The sequence below is a fragment of the Ascidia mentula genome, chromosome 6, assembly GCF_947561715.1.
Source record: "Ascidia mentula chromosome 6, kaAscMent1.1, whole genome shotgun sequence".
Classification (NCBI taxonomy): Eukaryota; Metazoa; Chordata; class Ascidiacea; order Phlebobranchia; family Ascidiidae; genus Ascidia; species Ascidia mentula.
This window is the reverse complement of record NC_138571.1, coordinates 20851598-20870018: the sequence shown is the minus strand read 5'-3', so window position 1 is coordinate 20870018 and position 18421 is coordinate 20851598. Positions and strand designations below refer to the sequence as shown.

Sequence of the window (18421 nt, the reverse complement as noted above, 5' to 3'; positions counted from 1 at the left end):
AAACGGTAGACACTTAAACCACCTCACGGATGGGCGAAACGGGATTTCTCCGTTTCATGCGTGGCTACTCAACATTAGTTTCCACGAAGACTTTGCAATATTATAACTCTAATATTAAGTTTGTTTACGCAAAAACGTTGTTACACACTAAAGGCCCGTTTACACTACAGACGATTCCGTGTTTGTTTTATTGTGCGCGCGTGCTGAGTTGTGCTGGGATGGAATGTGCCGGTCTGTGCTAGGATGTGCTCGCTTTTGCTCGACGAGCATAAATTCGGGCACAGTTGGGCACATTTCGGCACACATTAATGCGAGAGTGCAAGGCGACTGCTTAACCCTTTAAGCGAGGTGCTTTTTTTGATTAATTATCAATTCCGTTGTGATTGGCCTAGAGACATAAGGTTTTCAGCAACAGACAACTTGAAGCGTGAAGTTTATTGAAAAAAAAAAATACATTTGCATTGAAATTTTTTGACTAATTAGTCATTCATTTGATGATGATTATCATTATGAACAAACCAGCACAGCAGGTGGTCTGATTGCATGTCCTATTAAATGGCAAACTACTCGTTGGGAGTAGCGCGAAACGTTCTACAGACGAATTGTGCGCGAGGGTCTCAGCTTTCGATCGGCGGTTTCCGTTTCTCTCTATGACGTCACAATGGCGAGATGTGCGCATGCAAATTTTGACTGGTGGTATTGCTGTATTTTTTGCGTACAAAACAACAAAATAGCAGGAAGAAATGTACATAACATGAAATAAACATTATGAGGGTGCAGTATAAAAAAAATAAAGAAAAAAATTATAATAAATAAACAAAAAAAATTTTTTTTTTTCGCCGAAGCATAAAAAACACCAATTTACAAAAAAATAGAACACCTTCATTACTTATAGTCACAGGTTTTTATTCTGGTTCCATAACACTGGTTTTGCTTTCCGGACAATAGACAATTGAGTAATTCTTTCCTCAGCATAACAATCGCCAATGGTTTTCGGAAGGGTATATCCAAAACATATCCACAAAAAGTTCAAAGATGATGATTTGGTCATGTCACAGTCACCTCTGTAACATCCCTGATGCATAATTTGCTATCAAAGCATCATATATTGAACCATATTCATGCAATTTGTTCAAGAATCAAAGGGTTGTGGGTGTCGTTGAAGGCGTGACTCAGTAAATACGATCGCTTCAATTTCATACAGCTGATTTTTTCCTTGTCTTTTTTTAGAGTGTCTCTGTCATGTTGTGGCTAAGGCTTATACACTGGTAGTTGGCTTGTATATTCAATTATTCATATTCTTTTCTTTGCATAACAATCGCCAATTGTTCTCGGAAGGGTATATCCAAAACAGAACCACAAAAAGTTCAATGATGATGATTTGTTCATGTCACAGTAACCTCTGTAACATCCCTGATGTATAATTTGCTATCAAAGCATCATATATGGAACCATATTCATGCAATTTGTTCAAGTATCCAACAGTTGTGGGTGTGGCTGTGGGCGTCACCCAGTAATAAGGGTAGCTTCAATTTCATACAACTGATTTTTTTCCTTGTTTTTTTTTCTACATTGTCTCTGTTATGTTGTGGAAAAGGTTTATATGCACTGGTAGAAGGCTTGTCTATTCAATTATCAATATACATTGATGTTATGCCTTCTTTTTCTTCAACTTGCTGACATACACTACCAGTTGAACACAAAAAGAAACAAACAAAAAAAATTTTTTCAGAAGTGCTGTCAAATTCATCTGCTATCAGTTAGCAAACGCCTGATCTGTGTTATAAAGTTTACAAGCCCTTTTACAAGCAATAACTAACAGTATAAGTAGGTTATACCAAAATAACTCCCTAAAATTTCAGTTTACTAGACAGTACCGTCGCTCAAAAATATCAAATGCAGCGACCGCAGCGACCCAGTTTTTTCGCTTCATTGCGTCTTGGTGTTCACACTGATTCAGTCAACAGTCGAATTATTTTAAAATTCGCACAATTTCGGGAGTTATGGAAATTTTAAATAGGGTACCTATGGCTTGGAAGCTATTTTAGTAGGGGTGGTTACATTTTTGGATATAACTACTCCAAAACATGGAGTTATTGAACTGGAAAGCGATGACTGTGTAGAGTATGAATTTGTATATGATTTTTGTGTTTTAATTTTTAGTCTAGCGTTTGTAGATAAAAAGTTATAGCTTCCTGAACTTAAACAATGAAAAATCTTCAATTGTTGATTATAGGGCGTGGCGCTTAAAGGCTTAAAAGGAGAGGACATATATTATTTTAGTTCTGGTTGTGTGATGTGACCGCGTTTGACATGTGAGCGATTGTTTTGAGCGTGTGAAATGATGCCGTAACTGCATTACAAAGCGGTGTGTAGAACGGCGTCTAAGCGGGATGCTGCTGTGAAAAACCATTGGTTCAATTATACCATGCAACCGTTTCCATGCTTTATGTTCTACATGAAAGCTCACAGGTTGCAAGTTTGTGTTCAACATCATCATCTTCTTCTTGGCAACTTTTCTGTTTCAGTTGAAGATTAAGTTCAGTTCTTCTACTTTCCACCAAAGCATTAAAACATCTCCCAATAAACAACCTCCATGATACGACGGCCTGCATGCTGGAATTCCACTGTTTCAAATCCACTGTGACTTCAGAAAGCAGAGCTTGAAGTATTTGAGTAAAGTTTCTTCCCCGAGCAACCAAACTTCTTGAAACAAGATTTCCAGCTTTATCGACCTCACACTGCGGGTTATAGCACATAAGGAAAGCTGATGCATAACTGACTTTCAAGTTTGGTTGTTTGTTTCTTTCATACATTCGTAACATAAACAATGGAACTGCATTTAACACAGCTGGATTTGATTTAGATTTATCTGCTGCAAGTGCTCTGTGTTTTATGTCCCTCGGTAAATTGTCCAATTCCTCATTGAGTAAAGAAGCCAGAAAATATTGTGTCTGCTCATCTGAGCATCGCATTATCGCATGCAACCGTTTCCATGCTTTATGTTGATAATCCATGTAAATATAAACATTGATCCATCAGATTCGACAGTTGATTTCTGATTCGAGGATGTCAGTAAATTTGATTCAGTTCAGTTTGACTTTCTCTGATAAACCCCAAAAATGCAGTCACGCCAATTCACCGCAAATATTTGCAGAAATGCGCGGATATCGCGGCGCCATTTCACCAACTTATGGGAAAGGTTTAATGTGAGGGTAAATTGTGTAACAAGGTTTCTTGTCAACACCCAGGTCCTCATTGAAACCCAAATGATGACGTCACGGCCGTGGGTGTTCGAGTGGCGTCTGTCACGTGTTTTATTTGTGTTGTTGTTTTTGTCTGTTCAGTTACCTGCCTACCTCCGCGCACACCTTGCTGCAACTCATTCTTACTTGACACTGATGATGAACACAGTGGTGTTTGAAACGTTTGCTTCGGCATGAGTAGCATACTAGCTTTGGCTTTCCTTTACAAATCATTTTCTTGTCACCTCCCAAGGTTAGACCTTATACACTCTTGTGTAATAAACAAACTTAACACAGCAGTTTGTGGAGGACACAGACGCGTCTGATCCGTCTGCCGGTTGCATTCCATGGCAGAATGTAGATGGCATGGAGAGAGTGAAGTTTTGTAGAATTATTCAAGGAAATTTTGATAGAAATTGAATTACAGAAGTATGCCTTGATTTGACTTGTCTACGCACTCGGGTCAAAAAAAGTATTTTGCCCCCAGGTCGGACATTATTTCAGTAAAAAAGTCTTCAAAAGTGTCGATTGGTTTTGTGAAAAAGTAAATCACAAAAACCTCATGCAATTTGCAATTCAATGTTGTCCCCAAGCCTTTTTCTGTGCAATGGTAAAAACATTTTTGTCGGGAAAGTTGCTTTGGTTGCCCCCTGGGAGCTATTTCTGCTATCCTATTGGGCATAAGATCCTCCTGAATGCTCCTCAGATCCTTGCTGTGTTTTGTCCAATGCAGTTGCAATGATTGTTTTTTTTTTGAATATTTAGTGCTAGTGTGCCTTCATAGGTCATAAGCCACAGGAAATGTTTTTGAAAAGGGTTTCCACCTTCGCGACCCATCATCAAGTCTGCCAAGAAAGTCTCGGTCTGACATCATGTTGGTATAGGTATCGTCATCAGTGTTTAGTTCTTGGATCTAACCTAGTTCTGGACTCTGAGACGAAACTGCGATCTCTGTGATCCATGAGACCACATGTTAGGACCTAGGAGACCAAATGTTGTAACCCAAGAAACCACATTGCGATCTGAGTTGGACCGAATGTTAGGATATGTTTATTTGTGGAAAGTGTCGCAAATATATAGGAACATATCAAAGATGACGCAGAAACAAAGAGATAATTGCTGCGATTACGCGACAAAGCAGACTCAGAAGAAGTAGCACAAGTTGAATGACGTAACGCAAGCGAGATAACTAGCAATGGCGTCAGAAAGACGGGTGTAAATGTAAAAGAGTAGAAAGCGGTTTTGAAAGTTTAAACAAAATATTAAAATGTTTCAAAGCATGACAAGCCGAATTTACATTCTTTGGCAAAAACGCAAGTTACTCAGTATGCGTATTAATGCTAAAAAGCCTCAAAACTTTAAACAAGAAATCCAAAGCTAATATGCTGCTATACATTATGTGCAAACGTTTCGATCATCAGTGCAACTTGAGAAAGAGTTGCAACCAAGAAAGCTCTGAGGTAGGCAGGCAACTGAACGGGCGAAACATAAAAACACTGCAGGGACTCACGTTTGCAGAAAGAAAACACTCCCGACTCCAATGACTATCAAAAGAATATTTGCCACGAACTACCTTTACAACCTTATAATTAGAACAATAATACATACCTCAGACCACTACACGTAGGCGCTCAATGCAGCCTTCTCCCCACTTGTCAAAGTCTACCCTCTGTCATAGTCTGCGCTTAGCTTATTCTCTTTTCGCTCCCCTCTTAGCTTATGGTCGTGGCGATATTTATATCGTGGTCGAAATGAGGAAAAAATATTAATATGGACAGGATTATTAAAACGTCGATTTGATTATTGAACCCAAAGCTGATTTCCATATGTCAGAGATTTACCCATATGTGTGGGAGGAGCGAAGCGATTACCTCGAAATACCTTGTGCATGTATACGCGGCGGAAATACAGTTTGTCACAATTAACAAAGAATAATATAAAGTTTTGCTGCAGGAGTCCCCGTTTCGAAAATGTTTGCCGGGTGGTTGTAAGGTGTTGTACGTGCGTCATGGATTAGCGTGCTGAGGTTGAATCATTCCGAACATCTTCATCAATCGTAGCATTTAAGCGTACACTTATGGAGATCGTTGAAAGGTTGTCGTAATCTGTACAGATACTCGAACAAACAATTTAAATTTCCTAGGCCCAAGTTTCTACATAGGTTTCGCGCGTTAATATGACTTGTCTGGTATATTTCAATTTTTACGTGACAAACAGCTTCGGTTTTGTTGCAACGATGCAAGTGACATTTAATTTAAGCGCAAAACAACAAGGAAAAAAACCTGAGGATAGTTTACAAATAATAATAGCTTTGCGTATTGTCATGTGTCAAAAGTTCGAATCAACAGTGAAAAAATATCAAACATGTCTTTAGTAATTTCCAGGAATGGCATTCGATACAGTCCACTAATCAAATTAAATCAAATCATGTTTATTTTGCAATAAAAGCAACTACGCGTAAGAACAATATACAAAGAAATTAAATGGCATGGGCAACGATAAAACCATAAAGGTTATGAGCAATGCATGACTCCAGGCTCAGTAAACAAGTGTATGGCGTCTGGTCACTTGCGAAGTTGAGGCGTCAGGTGCGCCGTGCGACTAGCAGTCATGTGCTGCTCTTCGGACTCGTTGTCCGGTATAGTGAAAGAGATGTGTGCATTGAGTGAATGCGTCGCGACCAGCGCGATAGCCCTGTGATTGCTCACTGAAAACACCATTCTGTATAAATGTAATTATCCTGTTGTTTTCCTATTGACAAGTTGATCAATTTATACAAAAGTTTACGTTTTGGAATTAAACATGACAACAGCAAATCTAAAATCATTGTTATACCGTATCCTACATCACAGACAACATATAGGGTTATCCGCTGATCTTCTGGCATAAACGTGCTGTATTTTACGACGTTTCGTCTGCCATGCGGCGAGACTTCATCAACAGGAATTTCAGGATTATCCACGTCCGATGTTAAGTCAATTTCGAGTACTTAGTCCCGCAATAAAAAATTTTTTAGTTATTTCCGCACGACATTATATGAGGTTGGCATAACATGACGTAACCATTAAAATGCTGGTTAGGCATTACCTAACAATGATCCACATTTACTTGCGTTATGTCAGAGATTTTCCCCATATGTGTGGGTGAAGCAAAGCGATTACCTCGAAACAACATATGCGCATGTACGCGACCTAATTACGATACACAAAGAATAACAAAGAATAATATAAAGTTTGATGCAACACCTCAGAACTTGATATGGGGGATTTAATACTGATACGGATCCCATAGTGTTTAATACAGATCAAATACAGAGTGCATATAATACAACTAACACTAAAAATAGGGATGGTGCCCTCAAAACCATTGGAGCGTGCAATAAATTAAATTTGTAGATTCAAATAATTGTGGAATTTCAGATAAAATAAATATATAGATCACTCCATTCAATCTTTTAACGATTATATTTTGGCTGAAATTAAAATAACAATTATTTCCTATATCTAAAGTTAAAAATTGTGGTTATTCCCCTGCGTGGAGTTTTTTAGCGATAAAATGAGTTGAAGAAAGGAAAGTTTTAAAATTTTCCCCGATTCCATGTTCGTATAATGAATAACCTTAAAGTGTTTCTCGAAATTCTTGATCGAACGCTTGATGTAAGGACGACTTTGGAAAGATATCGCGCAGAAAAATATGGTAAGTGTTTGTATAGAGCAGGAAACTCTTTGCTACGGAACTCCGATGTGAATTTGTGAATATATTTTTCTCCGGCATATTTATAAGTTTTTTGCATATGCAGAACGGCAGATCTTATTAGCAGCAACTCGACAGACTGTAAGTTTGAAAAACTATAATTGACAAAACTGAGCAACAACTGCAAAGCTCCCAAATCACTGTAGCAATTTTACACAACATAAGTTTAATTTCCTGCCATATCTTCACAGACCTCCTGTGCAGACCCCAGTCTGGAACCTCGGACTAGAGTGCACCTTTTTATTATTCTGCTTCAGTATTACCTTACAAAAAATTTTGCTGAGTGCGAATTTGAAATGTTTAAACTGTGACACATAAACATGAAAAAATCAACGTGTGTTATGTTTCAGAAAGCTTGCTACAGCCATGGGTAAAAGAAAGACATAACAGCAAGCAAAGTCAACTAACCACAGAAGAAGAACCAACAGTTGAAAAAAATGTAAAGCTTCAAAAAGAAATTGAAAGTGTCGACAGCATGCTTCAAAAAGCTAAATTAATTCGAGAAACTGGTGGAGAATCATCAAAACGTTCCTCTTCTGCCCCAACTCAGTCAACAAAACAAGGATGCAGATTATGCACGAGAGGAAACTGCCCCAAGCACAAGATGTTTATGGTGAAAACAAACAAAAATATTAAGAAGTTGAGTTTGACAAAAAACAGGGTTTGGATGAAATCAAAAACTGGGGTTGAGTCACAAGGAACAAGAATTTCATCTGCTGGAAAGAATCGACATGCCTCAGTCTCAAAACAAAAAACAAACCGGGAAAGGAACAAAGAAATTGTGGATTTAAAGGCAGATAGAGTGTCCTCTGCAGTTATAACAGAAGCCCCTGCAGCTCAAAATTCAACAATTAAACCTAACGAGGCACCAGAGTGCTCTGTAGTCACAAAGTCTCTTTTGGAAGTCGTCAAAGAAAGTAACTCCCTTAACAAGTACCAAAAGCTGAAACTGATGCAGGCGAAATTAAAAGTCGATTCAGATTATTTAAGTGACCCTGCATGCTCTGAAGAAAGTAGGTTTATATCAGCTCTGTATAGCAGGAAGCAAAAGGTGAATCTCATCACGGGCGATGCAGCATTAACTAATATGAACAGAATTTCAAATAAATTGCACAATCTCAGAGCTGTCTTAAATAACAAAGAATCCCTGTCCCGATACCAAGACACTGGTGCAAAACTGTACTTTGAGCGCAAGCTGTACAAACAAGTCCTTTCCATCTTACATTTAAACATGTGAAGTTGTAACTTTGTATCGAGTTGAAAGTGACCTTATTTGGAATTTTATACATCTGACATTTAAATGACGGATTCATGAGACCTAAATTCCATGGCTTCTCGGTCAACAACCATGGATGTACGGGAGCATTCGGCACCATGTTTTTATGTTTGGCTTAAGATGTACAGCTCTTAAGACACATGTTCAAAATGTCTTTATCGATGTTGGGCCAGTGCACTAGTGTTCCAGCCAGTTGTTTTATGGACAGCATGCGAAATGCCTGAAATGCAAAATAACGTAGTTTAGTTGGAACCCCGATGAGGCCCAAATTAAAGTCTTTTGGAATGTTAAATCATATTTTTTTATATTTTATATTTGAAAAGATGGGACAGATTTGTCGGTCCCTCCAGAGCAGCGCAGGTTGATATACTTGCAGTATTATTGAACTTTTCGCTTACATGGAGAACTTCGTTTTGTTGTTTAAATTCGTGTTCAATCTTTTAACCGAAAGGTAGCAGTTGGGTCTACAATTATCTTTCGCTAATAAATCAACTCAATATCGACTTCATGAAAGAACAGCAGGCTGTGCTTTGTCCTGCGAGTGCTGATGCTGATATTGTCCACAAGCAACGGTTCCCGGAGCATGAAGTTGGATTCTTATCGTTATGCCCCAAGGGAGGGCAGCAAATTCACACAGTAGGGGACGATTTACATTACATCAAATCTCCAAGTAACTAGTGGTGACGGACTTAACCCTGAATATGTTAAATTGGAGGCCATTTTATCTCAAAACCCTCAAATATGGTTGTTTGCCGTAATGTTGTGTTCATTATTCTGGAAGCAATGGTAAGTGATCATCAATACAGGTACTACTTCGGACTGTTGGTAATCTGATAAACGTCATACTCTGAAAAAACAAAATATCGGTAAGATGCGCCTTCCTGTGCTCCAGCTAGCATCACCAAAGCAGATACAACAATAACCAATCCATTGATATATATATATGTGTGTGTGACCAAATCAACCAGTGGGAAAGAGTGTTTGGCAACTTGTTACCTCTGTGCACATCTTTTAGGTGGGGCGAAAAGTAAAATTTAGATGATGGCGACCACAGTGTTCGCCTGTGCATCGAAGCGCGTCATTGCCTTTCTCGTGTTGCGGTTGCCGCCTCATGAACGAGTGTTTTGCTTGTCTCAAGTTTGACTGCGCAACTGAACCTGTATCTTCCCCTGCCTGAACATACAGTTGATTGGTTGATTAGCCGGTGCAAGAAGTGCTGTGTGTATGACCCGTTAGTCTTGAGATGTGCGTTGAGCTGTACGGTTGTTTTTAGTGTCGGGCGTTTACTGGAATTGTAAAGTTTGGGCTTCGCAGCCAAGGCATTGCAGCCGAGCTGGATTGTCAGGCGACCTTCACATGCGTAGAGGATCTCCACCACAGTAATCAGACAACGCAGAAGTAATATCACGCTTTCACTGCCCCCCAAGTGGGGCGATCCTGCCTTGCTATGCGAAAGCATGTATTACTACTGGAATTGTATGTATGTTTTATTGTCGTTTTTAACATTAGTCCGTTTAATAAAGTCAGGCGCCCATTTAGTGAAACCAGTGCAACTCCATTTGCCCCACAACCACATTCCTTCACGCCTCACTACAAACTTGTATTGACTTCACGCTCAGCGCCAACGAAGCATTTCCCCACTTTTTTGCAGTTTTGCGTCGTGACGTCAATTGTGTTGCCAACGTTCTATAGGATGTTAAGCGATTGTAGTCATTATATTAATATTAGACAAAGCATTAAAAGGTTTATTTTTGGTATCTGAATAGTTGCGTTTGTAAGAGTTTGTTTGAAAGCATAGGATTAGGAAAAGAAACACGCATAAGTTCTTTAATATTAACGATCCGTCATCCGCCTGGTTTTGTTAAAGTGAGAAAAGAAATTCACCTGAAAACCAGGAGCAAGATACGAAAATATTTGTGTGTAATATTTCATTTGAATATGTACATGTTGTAACGTGATTTTGCATTACATGTCAACGGTTGCATTAATGGACTTAAGGTTGCATGGCCAGTTGTCATTTTGGCGTCTCACTCCACTGGGTTGGGTAATTGGTATTTTTAGATCGTCTTGGCAAGCGGGTTTCATTTCAAAATTTAGCGATAGCAACAGCTGACCATTCACGTGATTTGTGTCTTTTTTTGGCTTTTGTGTGATATGGTTTAACAGCTGTTTTGCGTCATATTAATCTCAAGTGACTTGGTCGCTTTGAGACTTTAAGTTTTCCCATGTGACTGTCCTTCATCGTCTTTCAGTAACCGACCTTTCTTTGTAACTTTCCGTGTGCGTTTAGCTGAGGACCGAGGCAGGACAGGGCAGGGCAGCGCAGCTGTACTGTGCTCATCTCAGTTCATCGGTTTTGTGATTTGGTTCTGCTCAATTTTGTCTGTGCGTTTGGGCGTAAATTCACTCAGTTTGGCGTTGGTATAATTGCGCATGTTAATTTCGTGTCCAAAATTGTTCATTTTAAATGAATATTGTTGGAATGTTTGCATCAAGTTTCAATTAAAGTCAGGTTAGGAAAACACAACAATTAGAACTCACGTGCGATCTTATGTCAAATGCGTTAATCAAATAGGATTTCCCATCGATCATAAATAATATTGTTAAGTACCGGATTGAGGCTCATAATTGGCATATAGGTCGCAACACATGTAAAACTTGTATATTTAAGCGGCTTTTACCACCGTCCAAGTCATCCAACATATTTATTTCATCTCAATTCAGTGTCAACCATTAGTATTCAGATAGAACAGCTTAAATTGCACTGAGTTTAACTGCGTCTTGTTCCATAACCAACCCAAACGCACCGATTAAAGGGAGCGAGAATTCAAAGCCAGAATAAATGCAGGTTTTACGAACTCTTGCAAACGAGCGCACGCACTTAGGTATTTGAACCGACTTCCTTTGCATGGATGTATTTTGATACGCCGTGTTTTCGTATCAGTGACGTTATTCGGTCCTCGGAAATTCAAAGGTCTCCGGCAACTTGAAGGAGGTTTTAAGCAAGTCACAGTTGCGTCGTGATTACTGCATTGAGTTTGCTCGGGTCTGTGTGGTTGGAAACGCAACGTGATCCAGTTCAGATCAAGCTTGTATTGTAGCTGACCGTGGTTTAAAGTCACTTGTGCTTGGACAAGTTATAACTGATAGAGTTGAAGGTGAAGTTAAAACCAAGTAGAGATGCCAGATGTAATTTGCGATAATCCACATTTATCATTTGCATTATTTTCATATTTGTTTCATCTACGCAGCATAAATGTGTATTGATTTTCGCCAGCAGGTCTCAGTGAATCTTCCATATTTTCAATGTAGTTGTTAATTAGGTAATTTTGGTGCAATTTAACGTTGGCGTTTACTTTGTTAATTTCCATGTGATGACTGAGCAACTATTTACAGATTTTCAAAGTCTAGCTTGTTTGACAATGTTGAAATTGATGTTGTTTGGAGTTTTGTTGGTCGGCCATCTTGTCATAACTCACCAACAACAACAAGTATGCAGAGTTGTTTCCATTTGTGATGGACAAGAACAAGGATCAGAGATAGAACATTCCGGCTTGAAAGGTGCCAGAGGAGAGACTGGAAGACCAGGAAAGATGGGACCACGTGGACCTCAAGGTCACCGAGGTGAAAAGGGAGACCAAGGACCTGTGGCTGGCAAAGAAGATTTGATGAGACTTGTTACAGGTATAAGATTCTTCTCTAAACACTTTTCGACAAAATTTATTATTGGATAGGAAACTTTAACAAACCAAGCAGTACAGATAGATATTTGATACAAACACAGCAGTACCACAAATCCCCTACACGGTGAACTCTCATAAAATCATATTAAAGTAAATTCATCGAAGATTTTATTCACAGAGTTGTCGAACAGAGTGGATCAACTGCAAGGTCAACTGAGTAACACTTCCAACAGTTGAGTTTCATATTCATATAAATTGATATCTCACAGATGTGTCAAGATAACAAATGCTAAAACCTTTGCCCGTAACTCACGTCATGACTCCCTTCTGCCCCTAGTGGTGTAAATACCTGCGTACTCACCAATCACGTGACAAAACTCAAATCCCCTTCGTAACGGAACAGTCCGTCGGGGTTACTATAGGTCACTCATGTCGTACCACCCACAATAAAAGCAGATTCTTTTTGAAAATAGTTTGTTTATGTCAAGTATTGTGTTTTTATTGTTAGTTATCTGACTTACCCTTGCAAGCCTCGTGGTACGACACAAGTGACCTGGATGTATGGCAGAGATTTGTTTTGTGCAAAGTAATTATTGCATATAGCAACCACAGTCAAGATTTGCATCACTTGTCAGGGATTAAGCTGAAGCTTATTTTTAATAGGATTATTCGGCTTAAAGGATTTTTTTACCATTTAGCCCCAAACTCTTTGACTGACGAAAACATGCCAACGTAAACGTGAGTTTTGTTGACAGATTTGGCGCACAGAGTGGATCAACTGCAGAGTGAGCAGAACCTCACATCTAACAGTTAAGTTCATGCAGTTAACATTCAATGTCCACTCACACATCTAACATTTTATTCACAGAGTTGTCGAACAGAGTGGATCAAATGCAGAGTGAGCAGAACCGCACATCTAACAGTTAAGTTCATGCACTTAACATCCAATGTCCACTCACACATCGAACATTTTATTCACAGAGTTGTCGAACAGAGTGGATCAACTGCAAGGTCAACTGAGTAACACTTCCAACAGTTGAGTTTTACTTTATTTAAATGTAAATCTTACATATGTGTCAAATTCTGAAAACCTTTGCCCGTAACTCACGTCATTACTCGCTTCTGCCCCTAGTGGTATAGATTGGTGAGATATCTACACCACTAGGGGCAGAAGCGAGTAATGACTTGACTTACGGGCAAAGGTATTGGCAAACCCAACATATACGTCATGACGTGCGAATCAGAGAGGGTTCCATCTGGCACCGGTATATTCTGGTCATAATGCAGGTCGTGCAAATATTGTGGGGTTTTCACCGCCTACTTGCGTGTGAATGAGTTTAACTCAAATACTTCTGCCAATCTGATGAGTTTTAACCGTCTGCAGATCTCAGGAATTTCATATATTCTCTTCCACCGGGCTCCTGTAAAACTTCAGATATTAAAGGTCGCCAACATCTCATATCGGGAGAAGAAGTTTACTGTGAAGATGGCTGGCAGGTATTGATAATGTGGTAAATATCACTAACACAGGGGTGGGCAATCCCTGGCACCAACGCTATGTTGGGTAAGCGAGGTTATTATGCACGCCATGTAATTTCCGATTTCACACTACAATACTTAACCATACGCCCGGGATTGTGTTGTTTGTAAAGGTCAGGAAATTACACATGAAAGTGAAAAGTCATATATTGACATGGAGGTCATCTAACTTTTTTAGACCAATTCTCCGAAAATCAGTGTCAAGTGTTTTACTTGATAAATACCAGGTGTTCCAGCGTCGTTATGATGGATCTGTGAGTTTCGACAGAGATTGGGTGGATTACAAGAACGGGTTTGGGGATCTATCAACAGAAGTTTGGATTGGTTTGTATTTCAATAAAGCAATCCTTAACCAAGTACAAATGTTGCAAAACTTTGAATAATAGTTTGTTTTAGTATAAAATGTACCGCTCTTCTGGCATAAAATATACGTGCTGTATTTTTACGACGTTTCGTCTGCCATTCAGCGAGACTTCATCAGGTATTGATGCCGCAATTTCAAAGTAAACTACACTAAAACATTAAGGACCACAAAAAGAAAAAAGGGCACGTTGACACCGCTTGTCAGATCACGTGACAGAGCCAAAACACGAAACACTGCGGAAGGCGCAACAGTTACAACAAATTGTTATAAACTGCCGGAAAGTAAATGAATGTAAAGCGACTCAAGAAAGAGCCGCTTGGTGTGGTCCAACTCCTTTTCCAGAACTTAGGCTTTATCGAAGGCAACTTCGTGTCAGCAAGACTGCGTTGGCCAAGCATGCGGTGACACTGCGATACGAAGTTGCCTTTGATAAAGCCCTTTCCAAGCTCTGGAAAAGGAGTTGGACCACACCAAGCGGCTCTTTCTTGAGTCGTTTCACATTCACAAAAACAGTGGATGGGTCAACGACAAAGAACAATGTGTTTACTTTCCTGCAGTTTATAACAATTTGTTGTAACTGTTTCGCCTCCCGCAGTGTTTCGTGTTTTGCCTCTGCCACGTGATCTGACAAGCGGTGTCAACCTGTCCTTTTTTCGTTTTTGTGCCCTGAATGTTTTAGTGCAGTTTACTTTGAAATTGCGGTATCAATACCTGATGAGGTCTCGCTGAATGACAGACGAAACGTCGTAAAAATACAGCACGTATATTTTATGCCAGAAGAGCGGTACATTTTAAATTGCAATATGCCCGGCAGCAACAGGAGTTCCAGGTTTGTTTTACTGAACACATTGTTATAACTTGTGCACACCCAGTTAAATATACAGGCCTACCAAGCAAAACGTTTCAAGCAAGCTACGTAACAATCCTAGTGCCAATACAACAGCATCAGTTAATCCAATTTAAATTCCAGTGTTTTCAGCAATATCATTACAAGCAACAAATGTTATCAGGTTTGGAGAAACTGCATCAAATCACCAGTGCGTCCACTAGATGTCGCCTTCGTGTTGACCTCCAGGATTTTTCCGGGAGTCAAGGTTTTGCCGAGTATAGGTAAGACTATGACGTATTTAACGTTTTCAATCTAATGCCATTGTTTCAACGATAATTTACCCGATGCTGCCAGGTCGTCATAACTAACAAAATCTTAAAATATATTAGGGAAATACCCCCCTTATTACGTCAGATTCCCAAAATTCGGGATTTAAGTTTGAAGCAACACAGAATATTCTTGCTGTGTTTCAATGCATTTACTCAGTTCGGAATAATTATGAAAACAAAAAGTTTAGATACCGCACACACATAGGGATGGTAATCAACTCGTAACGACCCCACATCACCGCTCTTGAGGTTTGCGCGATCGCTTGGTCGCGGATTGCCGGGACCGAGCTCAGTGGGGCTCGGATTGGGTCGAATGTCACCTTTTTGCGCTTAGAGAATGTGGCTGCAGAAAATTTTCTTTCCCTTGATTCCAAATCTTCTGAAGCGTAGGCATATGGAAGTCAGTTCAAGCGAAATTAACCACGGCCAAACCGTTTGACAATTGATGGCAGCAATCCAGTGAATATTAGTGCTGTGTCCCGCATCGATATATGGGATCAAATGGTTATTATATTCTCCATCTAACACCCATGCATAATCCAGTGTTTGAAATTTCGATTTTCTGCCCAACATGCTCGGCTCCCAAGGTTTTGAATGAGGCAACAAAAATCCCGTAATCGCGACGTGTAAGACGCTGACACAACTTGATTGTCAGTGTATAAGTTGTATAGTGTAAACACTCTGTGTTCTCTTTGCCCACCCCTGGGTTAGCTGCTGGTCGTTGCGTGGTTGATTGGATATTGTTTGGTCTCTATGCAAGAAAATGGGTGCATTGGCCTGCAGAGTTAATTCCTTAGGCCTGTGGTTCTAACCCTGTAGGAAATTTTAGGGTTGTAGGTGGATAATTAGTCGGCACCGAAATACACAAAAGTAGTCGGAAAAGAAATATAATGATATGTATTCACTGTGTGTTGTACACTTATTGGTAATTGGTAATGCCATGCGGTAGAAAAAGTTAAAAAAGTATAACAGATATAACGAAAATACAATAATCAAATTCTGAGTTAAAAAATGTAAATACCAGTGGGAAATAAGGATTCCGTTTACACTGGAAGTGGGAAATGAGATAAAAAAGGTTAAGAACCACTTAAAAAAGGTTGAGGAAAATCTGTTGCCCAGACGAGTTTATGCGGTCGTTGTTGCCCAAGTCCTTGTGGTAAAATTTTGAGTCCCAAGTACTGACCTTTGCCAAAACGTTGCATCTTGACTGGAAAGTTAGAATTATCCGCTTTGTTCTTCAGCTACAATAAAGCCTCCTTGTAATCCTCCAGCCGTTTGTGAACTTAAAGTTGAAAAATATCTGGGTTTCCTTCTCAAAACTTCTAATGCCACTCCGTGTTTATTGCTTAGTTGAGAAATAATTATCCCACACAACACAACACAATGTATGACACATGTCGTTTATTACGTCATAAAGGGTTTTATGTTTAACAATCATTTCCATGAGTAACAAACCAATGTAAGCGGATTGATTTAAAACAACAAATTGTCCGTTGTTATTTAAATTACTTTGCATTAAATTAAACATTATGACATTGTTGTTTTCAGTACTTTCAGCATTGGCGATGAAGGAAGTTCTTACACAATTACTATTTCCGGATATTCGGGGAATATAGGAGATTCCATGATTAGGTGGATCAATCTAAACGGGATGAGATTTTCAACACGCAACAGAGACAATGATGCGTGAGTAATAATGATACAACGTGTCTGATTATATTTCTGTTTTACTAACGAAGTAAATCGAGTTGTTTAGTAAAAGATAAAATGCATTTACGCAAAAATAGTTGATTTTCGTTGACAAAGTTAACCGCCTACCCTAAATCAACAATTGTAAAAATCAATTGCTCTGAAACAGGGGGTTGCGTTAAAGTTTTAGTTAAACACAAGTTTTAACTGAGTTTAAATAAGTTGTAACACAGAGTTGTTGACAACCGACTTAATTATAATTGCAGGTATGGAGGTAATTGTGCTGTGACTAACGGTGGAGCTTGGTGGCATCGTAGTTGTTCAGATGCCCACCTCAATGGTCCGTGGTCGAGAACTTCTACTGATTACAACACTATGAGTTGGTATTATTGGAAAAACTCATTTGGCGGAATAATGAGTTCTAAGATGAAAGTGAAATGCGAATAATTGTTGGGGAGGTTTAAAGTGACGAAAATTAACATTGCGTCGTTGGTTACCATGGCAACGTCGTGTTAATTGACAATTATTGACAGACATTGTAAATACTTTCACCAGTTTTGATAAAGGCTTGAAATCGTAAATGACAGGAAAGCAATTATACCGAACCGAATTTATTTCACAAATCCTTACAGTTTTTGTGTTAGTAGCGAAAACTTTGCCATTTTGCATGTTTGTTATTATCATGGTATTTGTAGGGCGTTACTTAAAACGTCTACACAAATAATAACACTGCCGTATATCTGACTCCTGATAAAAAGGCTGCTATCAAACCCACAGTCAATCGATCAGTTTAATACATAATAAACAAGCGCACGAGGATTAACACGTTACAAACCACGCGTACAAAATGTCTCTGTCCTATATGTCCTTTGTCCTCTGTCCCTTCGTATCTTTTTTACGCAAAAGACATGTGGCCTATATAGAAAATGCATACCGGGTTATTTGAGTTCGGATTACCACGTGACTCATTTGAAAAGGCGGCTTGTTGCTGGAAGTGTCAACGAACGAATAGCACGTTCGCCGTAAATGAGGTAAACTTGGTTTACAGCGTGATTATTATCCGACGTTAATAAAAAAACGGTTGATGCCAGAAAAAAAACAACATAATAATTGCAAATATGACGTCGACACTACTTATTATTACATTCTGTGTGTTTCGGATGGCACTTCTTCCATAGAATTATGTCAACGTGTCAATTAGATATTGACAACATATTCCGTTTTATCATTCCTTGTATATCATGTCGTTGTTGTAATATCGCATGCAACCGTTTCCATGCTTTATGTTGATAATCCATGTAAATATAAACATTGATCCATCAGATTTGACAGTTGATTTCTGATTCGAGGATGTCAGTAAATTTGATTCAGTTCATTTTGGCTTTCTCTGATAAACCCCAAAATACAGTCACGCCAATTCACCCCAAATATTTACAGAAATGTGCGGATATCGCGGCGCCATTTCTCCGACTTATGGGAAAGGTTTTATGTGAGGGTAAATTGTGTAACAAGGTTTCTTGTCAACACCCAGGTCCTCATTGCAGCCCAAATGATGACGTCACGGCCGTGGGCTTTCGAGTGGCGTCTGTCACGTGTTTCATTTGTGTTGTTGTTTTTGTCTGTTCAGTTACCTGCCTCCCTCTGCGCACACGTTGCTGCAACTCATTCTTACTTGGCACTGATGATGAACACAGTGGTGTTTGAAACGTTTGCT

The 18421-nt window shown here is 39.2% G+C and overlaps 1 protein-coding gene across 1 annotated transcript; it reads left to right on the top strand.

The window, feature by feature from the left end:
- Window positions 1–11696: 11696 nt before the first annotated feature.
- On the top strand, window positions 11697–17897 carry LOC145907432 (fibrinogen-like protein A). Its single transcript, XM_082994843.1, has 7 exons — window positions 11697–11958; window positions 12939–12992; window positions 13342–13454; window positions 13724–13820; window positions 14871–14970; window positions 16567–16704; window positions 16974–17897. The coding sequence occupies exons 1-7, from the start codon at window positions 11697–11699 to the stop codon at window positions 17152–17154; spliced, it is 945 nt and encodes a 314-aa protein (XP_082850969.1). The 3' UTR covers window positions 17155–17897.
- The last annotated feature ends 524 nt before the right edge of the window (window positions 17898–18421 follow it).

Excerpts from the sequence above, each read along its gene's own strand:
- LOC145907432 (XM_082994843.1), top strand. The coding sequence starts at position 11,697 with ATGTTGAAATTGATGTTGTTTGGAGTTTTGTTGGTCGGCCATCTTGTC. Across the intron at positions 14,971-16,566 it reads CAAGGTTTTGCCGAGTATAG|TACTTTCAGCATTGGCGATG; the intron begins GTAAGACTATGA and ends TGTTGTTTTCAG. Across the intron at positions 16,705-16,973 it reads CGCAACAGAGACAATGATGC|GTATGGAGGTAATTGTGCTG; the intron begins GTGAGTAATAAT and ends TTATAATTGCAG.